At 49.6% G+C, this 16393-nt stretch overlaps 1 protein-coding gene across 1 annotated transcript in view; it reads right to left on the reverse strand.

Annotated features, from left to right (window-relative positions):
* Window positions 1-16393, reverse strand: part of LOC144129242 (uncharacterized) — a 51473-nt gene that overhangs the window by 31773 nt on the left and 3307 nt on the right. Inside the window, exon 2 of the mRNA XM_077663249.1 lies at window positions 8282-8362. Within this exon, the coding sequence (XP_077519375.1) occupies window positions 8282-8362 (81 nt within the window). The remainder of the gene's footprint in view (window positions 1-8281; window positions 8363-16393) is intronic.

Raw genomic sequence — 16393 nt, forward strand, 5'->3', positions numbered from 1 at the left:
GTCAGCAAATAGGATTATGGCACATTTGGTTTGGCTTTATAGGATGGACGTCCCAAAGCGGCTCAGTCTATGAGGGACGCCGTAGTGGAGGGCTCCGGATAATTTCGACTACCTGGGGTTCTTAACGAGCACTAACAATGCACAGTACACGGACCTTTCACATTTTTCCTCCATCGAAGTGCTACCGTAGCGGGCGGGTTCGAACCCACGATTTGCATGCACTGCGTGATGTAAGTGCACGGTAATTAAGCACGGGTAATCGAAGTTATACGGAGCCCTCCCCTAATGAGTCACTCAAAGGCTGAATCGCTTTAGAAGCTTCATCCTATAACGTTAAACGAAATGTGCCATAATCCTATTTGTCGACCTGTTCAAACCTGTACACCTTTTTCAATAGGGCTTATACCGCCCACCAGGGCTTCAAAAAGAACGAATGATACGTGGCGGTGTAATGTGGTTTCCCGGACGGACTACTTCCGCAGCCCCCGCCGCGTTGCCTGCTTTGTATGTGTGTATGTATGACAACGAGCATGTTGACGCTACCGCAGCGGCAGACAACGCACTCATCCCAATTCCTTATAATCCCCACGTCAAAAGTTCGAATACCACTGCTCCACCCCGTTCCACCTTTCTTTCTTTTAGAGAAATTTCGGACTGCGGCACTGCTCCCTAACTCCATTGTCTAGAGCCATTTCTGCCATCCACACTCCTTCCATACAGCGGTGACCGAGTAAAGAAATTTTGCAATTGACTGCATAACAAGCATATGTGCGAAATTATAACGAAGATATCTTACGCACTTCAATAAGTGAAACGAGTGAAAATGCATTAATGCGATGTCTGTGACTTTCATCGGGAACGACAGCTTAACTGTTCGTTTAGACTTTCGCCTACCCTCCGCGGTGGCTCAGTGGTTAGCGCGCACGACTACTGAGCCGGAGTTCCGGGGCTCGAACCCGGCCGCGGCGGCCCCGTTTCGATGGAGACGAAGCACAAAATGGTGCCCGTGTGCTGTGCGATGTCATTGCACGTTAAAGATCCGCAGGGCGTCGAAACTATTCCGGAGCGCTCCACATCATCATCATCATCATAAGCCTGACTACTAGCACTGCAGGGCAAAGGCCTCTCCCATGTCTCTCCAATTAACCCTGTCCTTTGCCAGCTGCATCCACCCTTTTCCTGCAACCTTCTTAATCTCATCCGCCCACCTAACCTTCTTCCGCCCCCTGCTACGCGTGCCTTCTCTTGGAATCTACTCCGTTACCCTCAAGGACCAGCGGTTAATTATCTTGCCATTGCATTACATGACCTGCCCAAGTCAAGCCCCTTTCTTCCTCTTGATTTCGACTAGGATGTCATTAACACGCGCTTCTTTTTGTTTCACTACGGCACCTGTTTCTAAATTTAAATTGGTTGTAAGGGGAAAACAAATGGCGCAGTATCTGTCTCATATATTGTTGGACATCTGAACCGCGCCGTAAGGGAAGGGATAAAGGAGGGAGTGAAAGAAGAAGGGAAGAAAGATGTGCCGTAGTGCAGGGCTCCGGGATAATTTCGACCGCATGGGGATCTTTAACGTGCACTGACATCGCACAGCACATGGGCGCCTTAGCATTTCGCATGTATCGAAACGCAGCCGCCGCGGTCGGGTTCGAACCTGGGAACTCCGGATCAGTAGCCGAGCGCCCTAACCACTGAGTCACCGCGGCGGGTAGCACCTGTTTCTCTTTTTCTTCTTTCACTCCCACCTACCTCTCTTCCCTTACTGCGCAGTTGGGGTGTCCACCGAGATGTGAGAGAATTACTGCGCCATTTTCGTCTAAAAAAATGTTTCAATTTTAATTTTAGACGACAGCTTTAATGCTGTACTGCGTTAAGGGCTTCATTTCTATAAACATTATTTTCCACCAGTCCTTCATAATTTATTGTTTTGGATTAGTCGGAAATAATAGCTGTAGGCACTTATAATTACACTAAAATAAATTATTTCGTTCAGTTCAAAGTGTTCATCTGTGGGCAGCAGTTTTTTAGCAACGAGTAAAAAGACCACCAATTTTTTTGTTATTGCATTATGACAATATTAATAAGACAAAGGAAATGCGTACCCGAGGGTTCGCGTAGAAAATGTGATTCTGCACTTACGAAAGCAATGAAAATGACTGCAAGCAGCGCTCAAAAACATATTTTGATTTATTTTCGGAAAAACATTTGTGCCTCGTTTATAATGCAAAGCTAAGATTCACGGAGGAAGGACGCCCCTGGGTTTATGTAACCGTGCGCGCAAATAGTTGGATGTGGGAGAACGTTCGATGACAGCGAATACCAGAACCTAGAATTGAGCGCACGCTGAATAACGAAGTGTGCGTATTCGAATTCGATTCGAATTCGGATTCTGGAATATTCGCACGTGCACCTCCACCAGTGAAAAGTGACGGAAAGCTGCTTTACGAGCTAAATACACACCAACTACCAACGCACCAATAAATTTAAGAAGGTAACTTCATGTGAAAACCAACATGGTAGCGCGTTTGTCCTTGGCCACAGAATGAAGAGGATGACTATTCTGTGAGTAGAAGGAGTCCATAAAATGACTGAAAAATTACTGAATAGAATGGGCGAGTAAGTGACCATTTATTTATTCATTTATTGACGTCGCGATCTTTGCTACAAGATCTTAGCACGAAGGGTACACATGACATACAATTATACACCTTTATACTAGTATACCCACGTGCTGCTGCAGGCCGTTGTACTGCCACGGGTTCTAAGACTTGCCAGGCGAACATGTCTTTTGTATTTGTCCCAGGCAGTAATTTTACGTTTTCAAATACAAAAGACATGTTCGCCTGGCAAGTCTTAGAACCCGTGGCAGTACAACGGCCTGCAGCAGCACGTGGGTATACTAGTATAAAGGTGTATAATTGTATGTCATGTGTACCCTTCGTGCTAAGATCTTGTAATGTCTTTTGTATTTGTCCCAGGCAGTAGTTTTACGTTTTCCCCGCCGCGGTGGTTCAGTGGTTAGGGCGCTCGACTACTGATCCGGAGTTCCCGGGTTCGAACCCGACCGCGGCGGCTGCGTTTTTATGGAGGAAAAACGATAAGGCGCCCGTGTGCTGTGCGATGTCAGTGCACGTTAAAGATCCCCAGGTGGTCGAAATTATTCCGGAGCCCTCCACTACGGCACCTCTCTCTTCCTTTCTTCTTTCACTCCCTCCTTTACCCTTCCCTTACGGCGCGGTTCAGGTGTCCAACGACATATGAGACAGATACTGCGCCATTTCCTTTCCCTCAAAAAACCAATTAAATTAAAAATTTTACGTTTTCATGTCACTAAAGAAATATTGTTCATTTCACTAAAGAAATATTGTTCATTGGTCACGAGACTGGCGGTCGTGCTAGATGTCTGTACTCTGCTTCACCGTTTGATTACAGTCAAGTGTGAGCTATGCGATGGCCTCACATAAGATGCCGTCTTCATTACTTGCTACCCTTCACTTTTTCTCCCGCTCACCAGGCGATCACAGATGACTGCAAGACACCGCTCAGCGTTCGTAGCTATCACTTCATTGCGAACACCACTGAGGTAAGGAAGCCGTCACCTCGCGCTAGTTGTTTGTCAAGAAATCGTGACACTGAGTAAAGCCACAGCCTGCAGAGAAGCCATTGCCGAAAAAAAAGCAGCAAGCGAAAAAAAAAAAAACTCCTAACGCGCAACCAGCTTGCAACTCCTCTGAAGTCCTCCCAACACGAGCGCAAGGCTTAGATAACGGTTTGCGCGTCAGCGCTCGGAAATTGCGTGGCAAGCCGCGAAGCATGTAATCGTGGCATCCGAACCACGCGCTCGATGCATGCAAGCTTCCGAAGACGCTTCCGAAGATGCCCAAATCAGCCGGCACAAAACTGAATGCGGCCTGCAGCACATCCTGGAAAGAACGCGGCTTCGGAGCTCCTCGAGATATCGACGCTTGCTCCGGAAGGAGACAAGGCGAACGACAGAAACGCCGGCGACAGCGAGACACTTCCGAATGTGAAACATAGCTGTCTGGCGTCGCCTATATTCGGCATAGTGACGCTCGAGCAAAAGCGCGCCGTATCGCTGCTGTCCGGCCTATGCAGCTTCCTTCAGCGCTTGTGTAATCGCAAACCTCTGCGTGTGGATGCTGCCCGGTGCCGCTCTGACGCGCGCGCGTCAGGGAAGACAGAAGGCGTCGCTATGGAAACAGGTAAGCTTTCGCGCGTCGGCCGGTTATCCCATTGCCGCCAGGGCAACGGGACGTCAGCTCGACTCATCCTGGCCTTTCCCCCCCTTGTCGCTGTTTTTTTGTTTTTTTTTTTTGCTCAGTGACGTTACAGCGCACCCTGTCTTTTGCAGCTGCTAGATTACCTCTCAACGACGTGCCGCTGGAATTACAGCAGTCTCAAATTGCGCAAGTGACTCTGACATGCCAGGAGCAGAAGCATAACTGTTTCGTCCTCTGTTACGGCTGCTAGCGAAGTGTGAACACGACGCGACAGCTGTTAGAGGAGCCGTTTGCTGTGAGCCCTTCGGAGGTAGAGTGCTTACGTATGTCTGACACAAATCTGGTTGGCCTTCGGTCTAACTGTGCGCAAAGTAAGCCATCAGCCCCGTCCACATACAGAGTATAAGGCACGCAACGTTTGCCTGGGTAGAGCATTATGAGTGCCTGAGCGGCCTTCGATCTGGGCCGCAAAGAACAAGAAGCGGCTACGGGCGCGTGAGGAGCGCTCGGACTTGTCACGCGATTTAGTAACACCTCCAAAACTAGCACCGACGCTCAACCAGCAAAGGAAAAGGGGCCGTATTCTATAAGGGTGTATTTGTTCACTGTCCATTTCGTCCCCTGGCATTGCTCACTGTTGTTCGGTGACATAGCCGGGGCTTTCGAGCGTCTGTGGGAAACGACGCGACTATTGGCAGGTTGGCGATTGGCCCTCGTAATTAGCTGCATATCGCAGCCGGCAGCAGACAATGGTGCTGTATATTTTAAATAGACAGCGTTAAGGGTCCCGCAGCCCGAGCGTCGTCAGCGTGGATGGTGGCCCACCTGCCAACTACGTCACGTGACCTTGGTACGCCATCACAACATTCCCCCCGTGGTAGGTGGCAGCTAAACAAATTCATGGTTGCGACAGGTTACCCTTCCCGAGCAACCTGGATCACACAAACTGCGCCGGTGGCTGTGTTTGAAACAGCCACCTGCCGGGGAACGGCGCATCGCTTAAATAACCACTGCACCACTTTCCGCGATCTATGAATGTAGAGTACAGAATTACCAATTCCGCATATATGGGCATGTAGGTAGAAACTAGTGAACAGAGAAGCAGCACTTGAGTGGGAGTTTCAGCATCTGCCTCGCATGCAGGAGGTGCGGGGTTCGATCCCTTGTGCCGCTGGGTACCCACCTGGGGTAAATGCTTGGGCAATGGGCCTTTGACACCACCTTGTATATATAAAAAAAGTTACGGAGGGGCAATTGAAATCTACTTGCGTGCTTTGAATGAGAAAACATTTGTTATTTTTCATTTACTGTTTATTTTTATTGCATTCCCATCCTTTCTAATTACACACCCACTCATTATAATAGAGTCATAAAGCAACGCACGTACTAATAATAATTGGTTTTTTGGGGAAAGGAAATGGCGCAGTATCTGTCTCATATATCATTGGACAGCTGAACCGCGCCATAAGGGAAGGGATAAAGGAGGAAGTGAAAGAAGAAAAGAAGAAAGAGGTGCCGTAGTGGAGGGCTCCGGGATAATTTCGACCACCTGGGAATCTTTAACGTGCACTGACATCGCACAGCACACGGGCGCCTTAGCGTTTTTCCTCCATAAAAACACAGCCGCCGCGGTCGGGTTCGAACCCGGGAACTCCGGATCAGTAGTCGAGCGCCCTAACCACTGAGCCACCGCGGCGGGGCATCGTCGGAAGAAAAGTTCATTTTCTTTGCTTGGTCACTGTAGGGTGCCTCGATGCTCACGCCCCACTCTGCCGCTCCGTGGAGGGTGGGGACATCCTTTGAAAGGGTCAGTGCTGCCTCGGCGAGGGCGCGCGCCATATTTGTGCCCACTCCCTGTCCCGCCTGCGTCAGTTGCACGAGCGGCGGCCTGTTTCCCGCCGTTTGTGATTTTTTTGGCCGCAGGACGGGGAAGACATTCCGGGGTGTTGCGTGCGTGCGTGCACAAATCACTCCCGAAATGGCTGGAGAATGTTTACATTTCAGAGAGATCCGAAAAGAAGGCTCCTGTGGACTGTAAAGGTGAAACGTGACAAGTGGCAGACGGTCAACACCCCTTGTTTGGTTGCCTTGCTGCTTGTCCCATAGTCACGTGTACTGCTTTAAATTAGTACCAAACGTGTGTGATAAAAACAGCGTAAGTTTTTGTAGGCATTCATTTCTATTTCGCGCATAATCTGTGTGCGATCGTTTATGCCAGCATATACCGCGCAATCGTGCATTGTGTTGCGGTCATGAATCGCATATTTAGTGTAAAACGACCAAGTTGCAAAGGAATAAGGGGCCTTGATCTGAAAAGAACACATGAAAGACATGCGTGCGTTGCAGTGGCGCCCGAGCCTTTATGCCCTGTGCCGCTCGCAATCAGTTGGCCCAAAGCTCCAAATGTCTTTGTTACTGATTAAAATGGATATGAAAGCGAACCCATCAGGGATCGCTACACCGTATCTTTTATCCGAGATTATGAAGAAAATAGGTAAAGGTGTGAAAGCTGCGTGACAAATGATATCAAGCTATATATGAATGGACAATGGACAATAGAACCCTTATATAATACCGTCTCTGTGCTGTAATAAAATTTCGTACGCTGTGCAGTAAATTTCACGGTGTTTATAATCAACATTCCTTATGAACAGGCTAGGAAGTAGAAGGATCCATGTTGCATGGGCAGCATTTTGTAAATGCGCAGCCAGGATTTAGGCGCACTGAGGAGACAACGCTACTTAAGGGCAGAGATTCGGTGGTTTTGCGAGCGTGCCGTGGCACAGTTGCCTGCAGGGTGGCAGACGAAGTCAGCCATCGCAGTTCTGACGCGCACTGCACAGAACTAAGGCTTCGAAATAACGCCGAACCGTTATTAGAGAGACTTAGCATAGGGAATCCTGTCGGTTAGGGGGATAGGGGAATAGCCGGATGAAAGTGCACATACGCAGAGCAGTAATGCCCTTCGGGTTATTGCCCTGCGCATGCGCACTGGTGCCCCGCTATTCTGAACGAACTCGATGAATCTGATTGAACCTGATGAATCTGTTGTACCCCTGAAAGATTTTGAGGAATTTGTTGCTGATATTGTAGCGTGATTTGTTATAGTAAACTTTTTTATGATCACGTTAAGACCATCACAGAGTTGTCAGAATGTTTGTTAACACTGTTGTAACTGTTGGTTTCTCTTTTTTTTTGCTATTGTTGTTCTGTTATGTAAATCCACACTGCCACAACTCCTTCAATAGGAGTTATCAGTATTGTAAAAAAAAATTAAATTCTCCTATGCCTGTAACCGATAGGGCCCCCATATTCCCTACTCATTATTAACCACTAATTCTGACAACGCGGATGAGTTTACATGCTATACACGCCACGCACCCTCTAAGAACGAAAGTATTGCGTTCTTCCTGTCTCCTTAAAAAAACGAAGAAGCTCTAGGACTAACAAAAAAGAAATTATCATGCAAATTAAACTCAACGCCAGATGTAATCCTTAACATCGTATGCGCCAGTCTCCTGTACAAGCTCGGAAAATCCGGACAAATGATTTTAGTTTGTGCAGCTTCTACATCGAGCCCTGCGGCGCTGGACACCTAAAGTTACCAAGCAAATTTGAGATGCTTTGCACGACCGATTAATTTTCTATGGCCGTCAGAACTACTCGACGCCAGCGTAGGAACAGTCATACTCGTCAGATTTTGCAGCGTAGAGGAAGCTATCATTATCAACGTGTTTACGCAGCTTGTCGCGTTACGCTGTGCTTTACTCACAACTTTTGAGTTACGCAACGTTCGCTATTGGCGGCTGACACATGGCACTAGTTTGCTCGAGTCCAAGCTCATCTCAACTTGCACATCAAAAGCCACCACTGCGACGCCCCATCGAGAACAAAGCAGATAGGTCTGTTCAGGTTTCTGCAGGCATAAGGGCGGAAGTTGAAAAGTTCATTGCACTCGCAAAGACTACAGCTTTTGTATCGGCGCATGCAACTATGCAGAGGCAAAGAGGACATCATGTGAGCGACCCGTGACTTACTCTGTGTCCACCTTCCTGCAGTTCCGGGTAGGCTTCTCGTATTTAGAGTTGGAATACGAGCCCTGGTCCGGTGAGGACGACCTGGGGAAATCAGGGATGCGAAAATTAATAAAGAACTGCTAGCAAACAAACCAGTAACGCACTTCACACACGTCCATCCGGATGGGTAGGGGGGGGGGGGGGGGGGGTTCAGTCACGGAAAGAGATAGGTCGACCATGTTTACATGCCACTCCTTTCACGTTATGGACGGTGATGTGAACGTACGAAACCACTTTGGGCTTAAGCGTATTATTTATTCTTCTGCTCACATCACTTCTCAAACATGCCTCCTTTGGATTTTCGAAGCAGGACTTCAGCAACAGACATGACGATTGCGTAGAAAACTCGGCTGAAAACAAATGTTTAACAAGTTGCGGTGTTTGTCTAGCAAATGCGCTTTACTACTTCCAGACATCAAGAACGCCTAAATGTTTCCTATAGACCTGTTCCCCGTCTTTGTATAGCTTATTTTTCTCGAGATCTATACCGACATAAGGCTTGCAACCGTGTCTTAACAAGCAACACGCCTTTTATTTTTTACCTGATACGGGATAATCCCGTAAAGATCACCCGTTCAAAGCGGCCTGGCTAATGGACTGTAATTAGCCTTACGTCCGAGCATACCTCGGAAAAATCACAAGAGCTCGCACAGGATCACCCACAAAAATATAGTTAACCCGGGCTGACTCAGTTTCAGGATTGCACAGACCCACGCTCACTCGATATCCTGTGAACTCGAACACGTTTATGCTCATGACTACCATAGGCTCAGCCCAGCTCACGAATCATCCAGGTACAACCAATCACGACTCAACTTAAGGCTCATATCAGCTAGCTCTCCTGCTCACTTCACTCATGTGCAAGCGCTCACCTAATTCGACGCACGATTTATTTTCGCTTAATCACTTATTTCGACACACAACTAACTCATCTGGGCTCACTTATCTTAGCAGTCAGTCTCCCTGCACCCAACTTGCACGTCTACAGACACGCCCAAGTTCGAAAGAAAAAATATGCTTTTTGGGATAGCGAAAGAACTACTGTGAAACTTCCTTTTTTCGCGCATCTGATTGTACGGATGTTTGTGTACTACTGCTCAGTAAGCCACGAACGATTTCGAGCCACCTAATGGATCCTAGACTCTCACCAACCTGGTACTGCATTTTTGTCTGCTTATTGCGCTGGCGTAGAGACCCCAGTTCAGAAAAGTGTCCGTCGGCGGTGTGCGCTGCCACCGGCCACGGTTGGCAGGCGGCAGAGTGGCGAGAGGGAAAGACGCCTCTCTATTTGTAGGGAAGAGAAGGGAGATGCCGGAAGGCGGCTTCCACGGGAGGAATCACAAGGGTGGTGGCTACGGTGGTCGGAGGAGGTTGTAACGCGGGCGGAGGAATGGGCAACCTGAGGGTGGTTTCCACGTCAGCAACCCGGCAGGTGGCTGCCGTGGAAGGTACAGGGTGAGGAGGAAAGTGAGCTGAGAGGAGGAGCGGAAATATCCATAAAACTTCGGTTGGGGCTACCGCCGCGGTGGCTCAGTGGTTAGGGCGCTCGACTACTGATCCGGAGTTCCCGGGCTCGAACCCGACCGCGCCGGCTGCGTTTTTATGGAGGAAAAACGCTAAGGCGCCCGTGTGCTGTGCGACGTCAGTGCGCGTTAAAGATCCCCAGGTGGTCGAAGTTATTCCGGAGCCCTCCACTACGGCATCTCTTGCTTTCACTCCCTCCTTTATCCCTTCCCTTACGGCGCGGTTCAGGTGTTCAACGATATATGAGACAGATACTGCGCCATTTCCTTTCCCCCCAAAACAATTATTATTATTATTAGTTGCATATTTTCTTATGGTGAACGATGAGCGCAAGCACTATAGTCGGATACAACTCAAGAATGTGTCGGCTTTTCCCCCCTCAAAGGACCCCCTTCCAGCCAATGGCGCCGGCCGAATTTCATGACCCTGCTAGAGTGACAAAATAGGGGGCGGTAGATGAAAGGGGATAATCCCTCTATGGTCGGGGATAGACTTTTCTCTCCATTGTGGCATCGCTCACTGTATTGTAACGCTAGCAGGGATGACTCATGAGAATGGGCCGTCGCCATTAGAGAGTTTTAGAATAGGGTCACCCAATCGGTTAGGGGGATAGGGGAATACCGGGACCCAAGTGCGCATGCGCAGAACGCTAACGCCCCTTCGGTTTTTGGTAAGCAGGCGACCCTAACCCAAAACTGGCGAAATAGCGTGGCACCCAAACGTCGATAGGGTCGGGCATGATTGCGGCGTTCGGTGAAGCGGGGGCCGCTCGCCTCGCCACCTATTCGTCGCTGTCGCTACACTGCGGCTCGCGTTTACGGCAAACGAATGGTTAACGAAGCTTTTAATTTGTCTGAAGATGCCCACACTACCAAATTCGAGCGACAAAACGGCTCGAATCGTGAAATTTCTACCGGATTTGACTGCTGCTAGGCTTGGTAGTAAGCGTTGCTTGGTCGCCACGGAGACAGGACTTCCGGAACCGGAAATTGCTGTTAGCGGCGCTGCCGGCGGAAACTTCCTAAGTGGATAGTCTTGGCTCGGATTCAGCATGTCCGCATTATAAAAAAAATATTTGCGTCATTTTTCACATTCCCTAAGTAGTAATTGGTGACTACAACAGTTTACGTTTCGCTCTATTAACACAATAAAAAAACACAGCATATATATTAACTTATTTGTTCTGAAAGCTTCTCTTTCCCGCCGTCATGGCGCTGCCTTTAAGCAACGCAAAGCGACCTTCCGCGACCCTATTCTATAGACAAAAAACGTGGACCCTTTCCCCTAACGCTAAGTGCATGAGGATAGGGTCACCCTATTCGCCCCGTTTCTATTCTAAAAATCTCTATTGGCTGGAAATGGGCCCTTTGACGGGGAAAAGCCGCTGCGTTCTTGTGTTGTATCCGACTATAGACAATTAACGAAGAACAGAGAAAACACAACGACTAGCGCCTGCCCTTGTGTTTCTCCCTTCTTGTCTACTTTTTGCGTTCATCGCTCACCATTACAGCGGAGATATCAGAGCAGAGCTTGCCGAATGCCACTCTTCCGTTGAAGTGCTTGGTCATGCGCGAGCTTTCCTTGACGGCTTAACGGCGCTATGCAATGGTTGTAAGTGGGTCTTATGGAAGCGGGATGTTCAACAAGCGGCGAGCCCATGCGGCGAGCCCAATCGAGCCGAATAGCAACGGCCCCGGAGAGCGCGTCGGAGACCGAAAAAATTAAAATTGGTTTTTGAGGAACCCCGCCGCGGTGGCTCAGTGGTTAGGGCGCTCGACTACTGATCCGGAGTTCCCGGGTTCGAACCCGACCGCGGCGGCTGCGTTTTTATGGAGGAAAAACGCTAAGGCGCCCGTGTGCTGTGCGATGTCAGTGCACGTTAAAGATCCCCAGGTGGTCGAAATTATTCCGGAGCCCTCCACTACGGCACCTACTCCTTTCTTCTTTCAGTCCCTCCTTTATCCCTTCCCATACGGCGCGGTTCAGGTGTCCAACGATATATGAGACAGATACTGCGCCATTTCCTTTCCCCAAAAAACTAACCAATTGAGGAAAGGAAATGGCGCAGTAATTGTCTCGCATATGTCGGTGGACGTCCGAACCGCGCTGTAAGGTAAGGGATAAAAGAAAGAAAGAAAGAAAGAAAGAAGGAAAGAAAGAAAGAAAGAAAGAAAGAAAGAAAGAAAGAAAGAAAGAAAGAAAGAAAGAAAGAAAGAAAGAAAGAAAGAAAGAAAGAAAGAAAGAAAGGAAGAAAGAGGTCCCGTAGTGGAGGTTTTGCCTCCATCGAAACGCCCCGCCGCGGTGGCTCAGTGGTTAGGGCGCTCGACTACTGATCCGGAGTTCCCGGGTTCGAACCCGACCGCGGCGGCTGCGTTTTCATGGAGGAAAAACGTTAAGGCGCCCGTGTGCTGTGCGATGTCAGTGCACGTTAAAGATCCCCAGGTGGTCGAAATTATGCCGGAGCCCTCCACTACGGCACCTATTCTTCCTTTCTTCTTTCACTCCCTCCTTTATCCCTTCCCTTACTTCGCGGTTCAGGTGTCCAAAGATATATGAGACAGATACTGCGTCATTTCCTTTCCCCAAAAACCAATTATTATTATTATTATTACTCCATCGAAACGCTTCCGCCGCGGTCGCGTTCGAACCCGCGTATACCAGCTTAGTAGACGAGCGAGATCCTGCTCTCGAGGGGTAATCAAGTTGAAGCAAGCAAGTGTGAAGTACTAAGTGTGAAGCACTATGTGTGCAGTAAGGCTGGATGCAAAAGAAAGTGTGTCATCATGTCGTGTCATGCAAAGGGGAATTAAATGCTAATGCTACCCATTTCCGTCGGATCGGCCCACCGATCGCCTGTCATTTCGTAAGCGTTTACTAATGCGATAGCACTAGGAGGGCCACGAAGACGAAAACTGTCCGGCGGAGTCAGCGTCAGTGTGAAGCCTTTACCATTCCATGAGGTGTTAAAGTGGATTAGCCTCTTTCTACGTACGTGCTACCTGTCAACCGTCCCACTCTCAACCTGCCCCTCTCCACTTCTAGGGGAGAGACGAAGACGCCGGCGGACGAAGAATGACTCAGTAAAAATGGAAATGACCAAGAATAAAATGACTCGGATCACAGCAGGCCTACGTGAAAAGTATATAAAGCCTCCAGAAGAACTATATGTGCAGAAATGCGGCTTGCAGGAGCTGTTCCTGCTTGCATTGTTCGGGAAGAGCAAACCGGGTCTCACAAGCTCACAAATTAATGAGAGGTGTCGCGTGCCCGGTGACGTCATCCCAACCTGCCCACGGAAGAAAGAAGGCAGAAAGAGCAAGAAAGAGAAGAGATGCAAGAAAAAATGGCGGGAAAATCCATTTAGAACCATTTCTTGGCCACGGCTATACCAAAGTATGCAGCGACTATTGAGTATATTTAATGCTATCGCACTTCACTGTTAAGGTGCGTTAAGTGTCTCCCAAGTTTCCTCCATCTACCACTCGCGAAGAAAGGCAAGATGGCTCAGGGAGACGACAGAAAAGCTAGACAGGTGTAATACGGTTGTCGTCGGAGTGACTTTCTCAGAACAAAAGCTGCTAATGTCGACATCGGTCCTCCTGTCTTGCACTTTGGCAGTAGGGCGATGGGGCTAAGTTAAGGGCTGGAGCTGTTCTTCTTGGACTATGTCCAGAATAGACCAGAAGGGTCTCCGGCGTCTATACATAGCGGCCTGGAGATCTTTCCTTGAGTATGTCCGTGTCCACTAATAATGCAATCACTACTCCTTCAGGAGATCACAAGCATATAATACTGAAGCCGTTATCACAGCTGCCGAACTGCGCCCGTGTTCCCCACTTCCCTAAAGGGAGCCACCTTCGAGAAATATGCGTGTGATCTTGCCCACCTATGGCTACCACTCAGAGCGCTCAGCAGAGAGCAGCTTGAAATGACCAATCTTTCTCGTCGTTGTCCAGTGAAAGCCGGAAGGGCCAAAGTATGCTGCAAGCGCGAGGCGTCCGAAGGACAACCTCGGTGCTGTCGGCCAATCTAGATGCTTGGCCAATCGATATTGCCCCATGCTCGAACGTAAGCACTCGCGATCAATATGGCCTGCAAGCGTATAGGCAGTGAAGAAGCGGCCGTCGCGCTTCGGTCGTTTCAGTACAGTGCAGTGCAGTGCGCATCGTTATACTTTTCGGGACTGGGCTCAATAAAAATAGGACATTTTTCCAGCAGCGCACCCTCCCGGTGGCCGCCACACGAACTAATACCCCGGTCAAGCGAACAAAATAAAGTGCACTTAGGGGAGTGCGCTTCAGCCCTTCGAGTGCACTTTGTTACGCGATGCTAAACGCGAAAGCAGAGTGCGCACGTATACAAAAAAGGCCGCTGGCTAAAAACAAGGTTCTTGGTCGAAATTACTCCCGAGTCCTTCTCTACGGCACCTCTTCCTCTCTTCCTTCGTTCAGTCCCGCCTTCCTCCCTTCCGTTAGACCGCGGTTAGGCGTCCACCGAGATGCATGTGAAATAGTTACTGCGCAATTTACAGATAGCTTGCATGATCAGCCGCATTACCAAGAATCGCCAAGGAATGCGAGAATACACTCTTCGGCTGGTGCAAGCACTGGTAATTAGCCGAATCACGTACGGAGTACCCTTTCACACGCTAACAAAGGGAGAAGAGCAGCAAGTTGACACCATCATAAGGGGGTATACAAGAGGGCCCTTAACCTTCCTAAAAACACCTCGACGGAGCATCTGACCGTCCTAGGAATCTTCAACACCTTTACGGAACAGAAGCCATCCGTGCATCTCAACTACTTAAGACTTCAGACCACCCAAGCTGGACGAGCTATCCTACGCCGAGTAGGCAAAGTGGCAGACATCGATGCGCGCACTGGATGCTCAACCCTCCATAGATAAATAACACAGGAAATAATCAGCGTGGCCCCGATACCGAAACATATGCTTAAAGACGTTCACAAAGGCAGACGACGAGCGCGGGTATCCTGCCTACGCCGACGCCTAGCCAATTCCTCGAATGTGGTTTATATACACGCCGCAGCATACCCGCACCATGATAAGTACGCAGTGGCGGCAGTGGACCACCGCTTCTCGCCGCTCTTCACTGCTTCTGTAAGAGCCGAAACAGTAGCGGCTGCGGAGATCACCGCAGTGTCCATTGCCATTAGGCATTACGAGTCCCAAGGCCAAAGCGTTCATGTGATCACATACTCGCAACACGCGTGTCGAAACTTTATGAAAGGCCGAGTGCCCAAGCACGTCACCAGACTCATGGGCACTATAACCCTCACCAAGCACCACCAAATCACGTGACCCCAGGCCACGAGGGACTGGAGGGAAACGAGGGGGCACATGCTCTACTTGCTCGAGGCACCATCAACCGAGCGGGGCCACAAACCGTGCCCGCTTTTACCTCTCTACCTTCTAGGTATAACGAACGCCTCGAGTTTCAGCGTCTTCAAAGGAGACACTTCCCTCCACCTCATAGGAAATTAGACACCCAAGATGCCGTCTCTTGGCGGCAGATACAGACGAACACATTTCCAAACCTCCATACACTACATCTCATACACCCAACATTATACTCCGACGCCTGTCCCTGGTGCCAGGCCCGCCCTACACTCTTCCACATTTCTTGGATATGTGGGGCCAAACCAGACACTACAGACGGAAAATACGTCTTTTGAACGGTGGGAGGCGCTGCTGACTTGCGATAACCTGGAAGACCAGCGGGCCCTCATACAACAGGTCTACAGAGTTATTTTTATGAATACTGTTATTATTGTCGTTGTAGCCGCAGCAACAGTCTTAACCATCGAAACGCAACATACTCGTCGCATCCAAGGAGGAGAGAAAATTTAGGGCTTCACCTGACAAACTGTAAATCATCATAAAATCATGACAGAAAGTCGGCCTCACGTAAGGGCCTGTTGTAGCGGTTCCGGCTTCAAGACGACCTAGCTTGAGAAGACCCGTCAGACGACGTCACGCGGCTGCCTTTTATTTTCTTTTTACCTCCTCAAGGCACGGCGCAATTCAAGGAAGACGACTTCGCCCTTGCCGAAGCTGCGGCGGCAAGAGCCCATGCGCAGCATGTCGCGGCGTTTCGGGTGAACTCGCAAGGAGGAGCAAGCAGCTGCCGGCGGGTGCCCAGGAAGCTCTCGTGAGCCTCGTTTACGTAAGCCCGACGCTAGCGGGTCGAGTCTGGTCGCGATAGATGTCGGACTGATGCAGCGCGACCCGGCCGCGTTCATATGGACCCTTTTCTGACTGGCCGAGATCGCCGCTACACGTATCGTCGAGTAAGGAAACCACGCACCGACGCTAGAAGAGGGGGAGAAGGAACGCCAAGACGACCCATACGAACAGTTCTAGGATCTTTGCCCAGCATACCGGCCAAACGGGTCGGGATGGCCCAACCCAACCCGACGGTCACTTAGCCCGACTCCCCACGTGTACACGAACCCGACAGCCGGCTTTGAGCCCGACCAGCCTTCAGCCCCCCCCACACACACACACACCGTGGATTGCCTCTCCGCTAAG

This window comes from Amblyomma americanum, chromosome 4, assembly GCF_052857255.1.
Source record: "Amblyomma americanum isolate KBUSLIRL-KWMA chromosome 4, ASM5285725v1, whole genome shotgun sequence".
Taxonomy (NCBI): domain Eukaryota; kingdom Metazoa; phylum Arthropoda; class Arachnida; order Ixodida; family Ixodidae; genus Amblyomma; species Amblyomma americanum.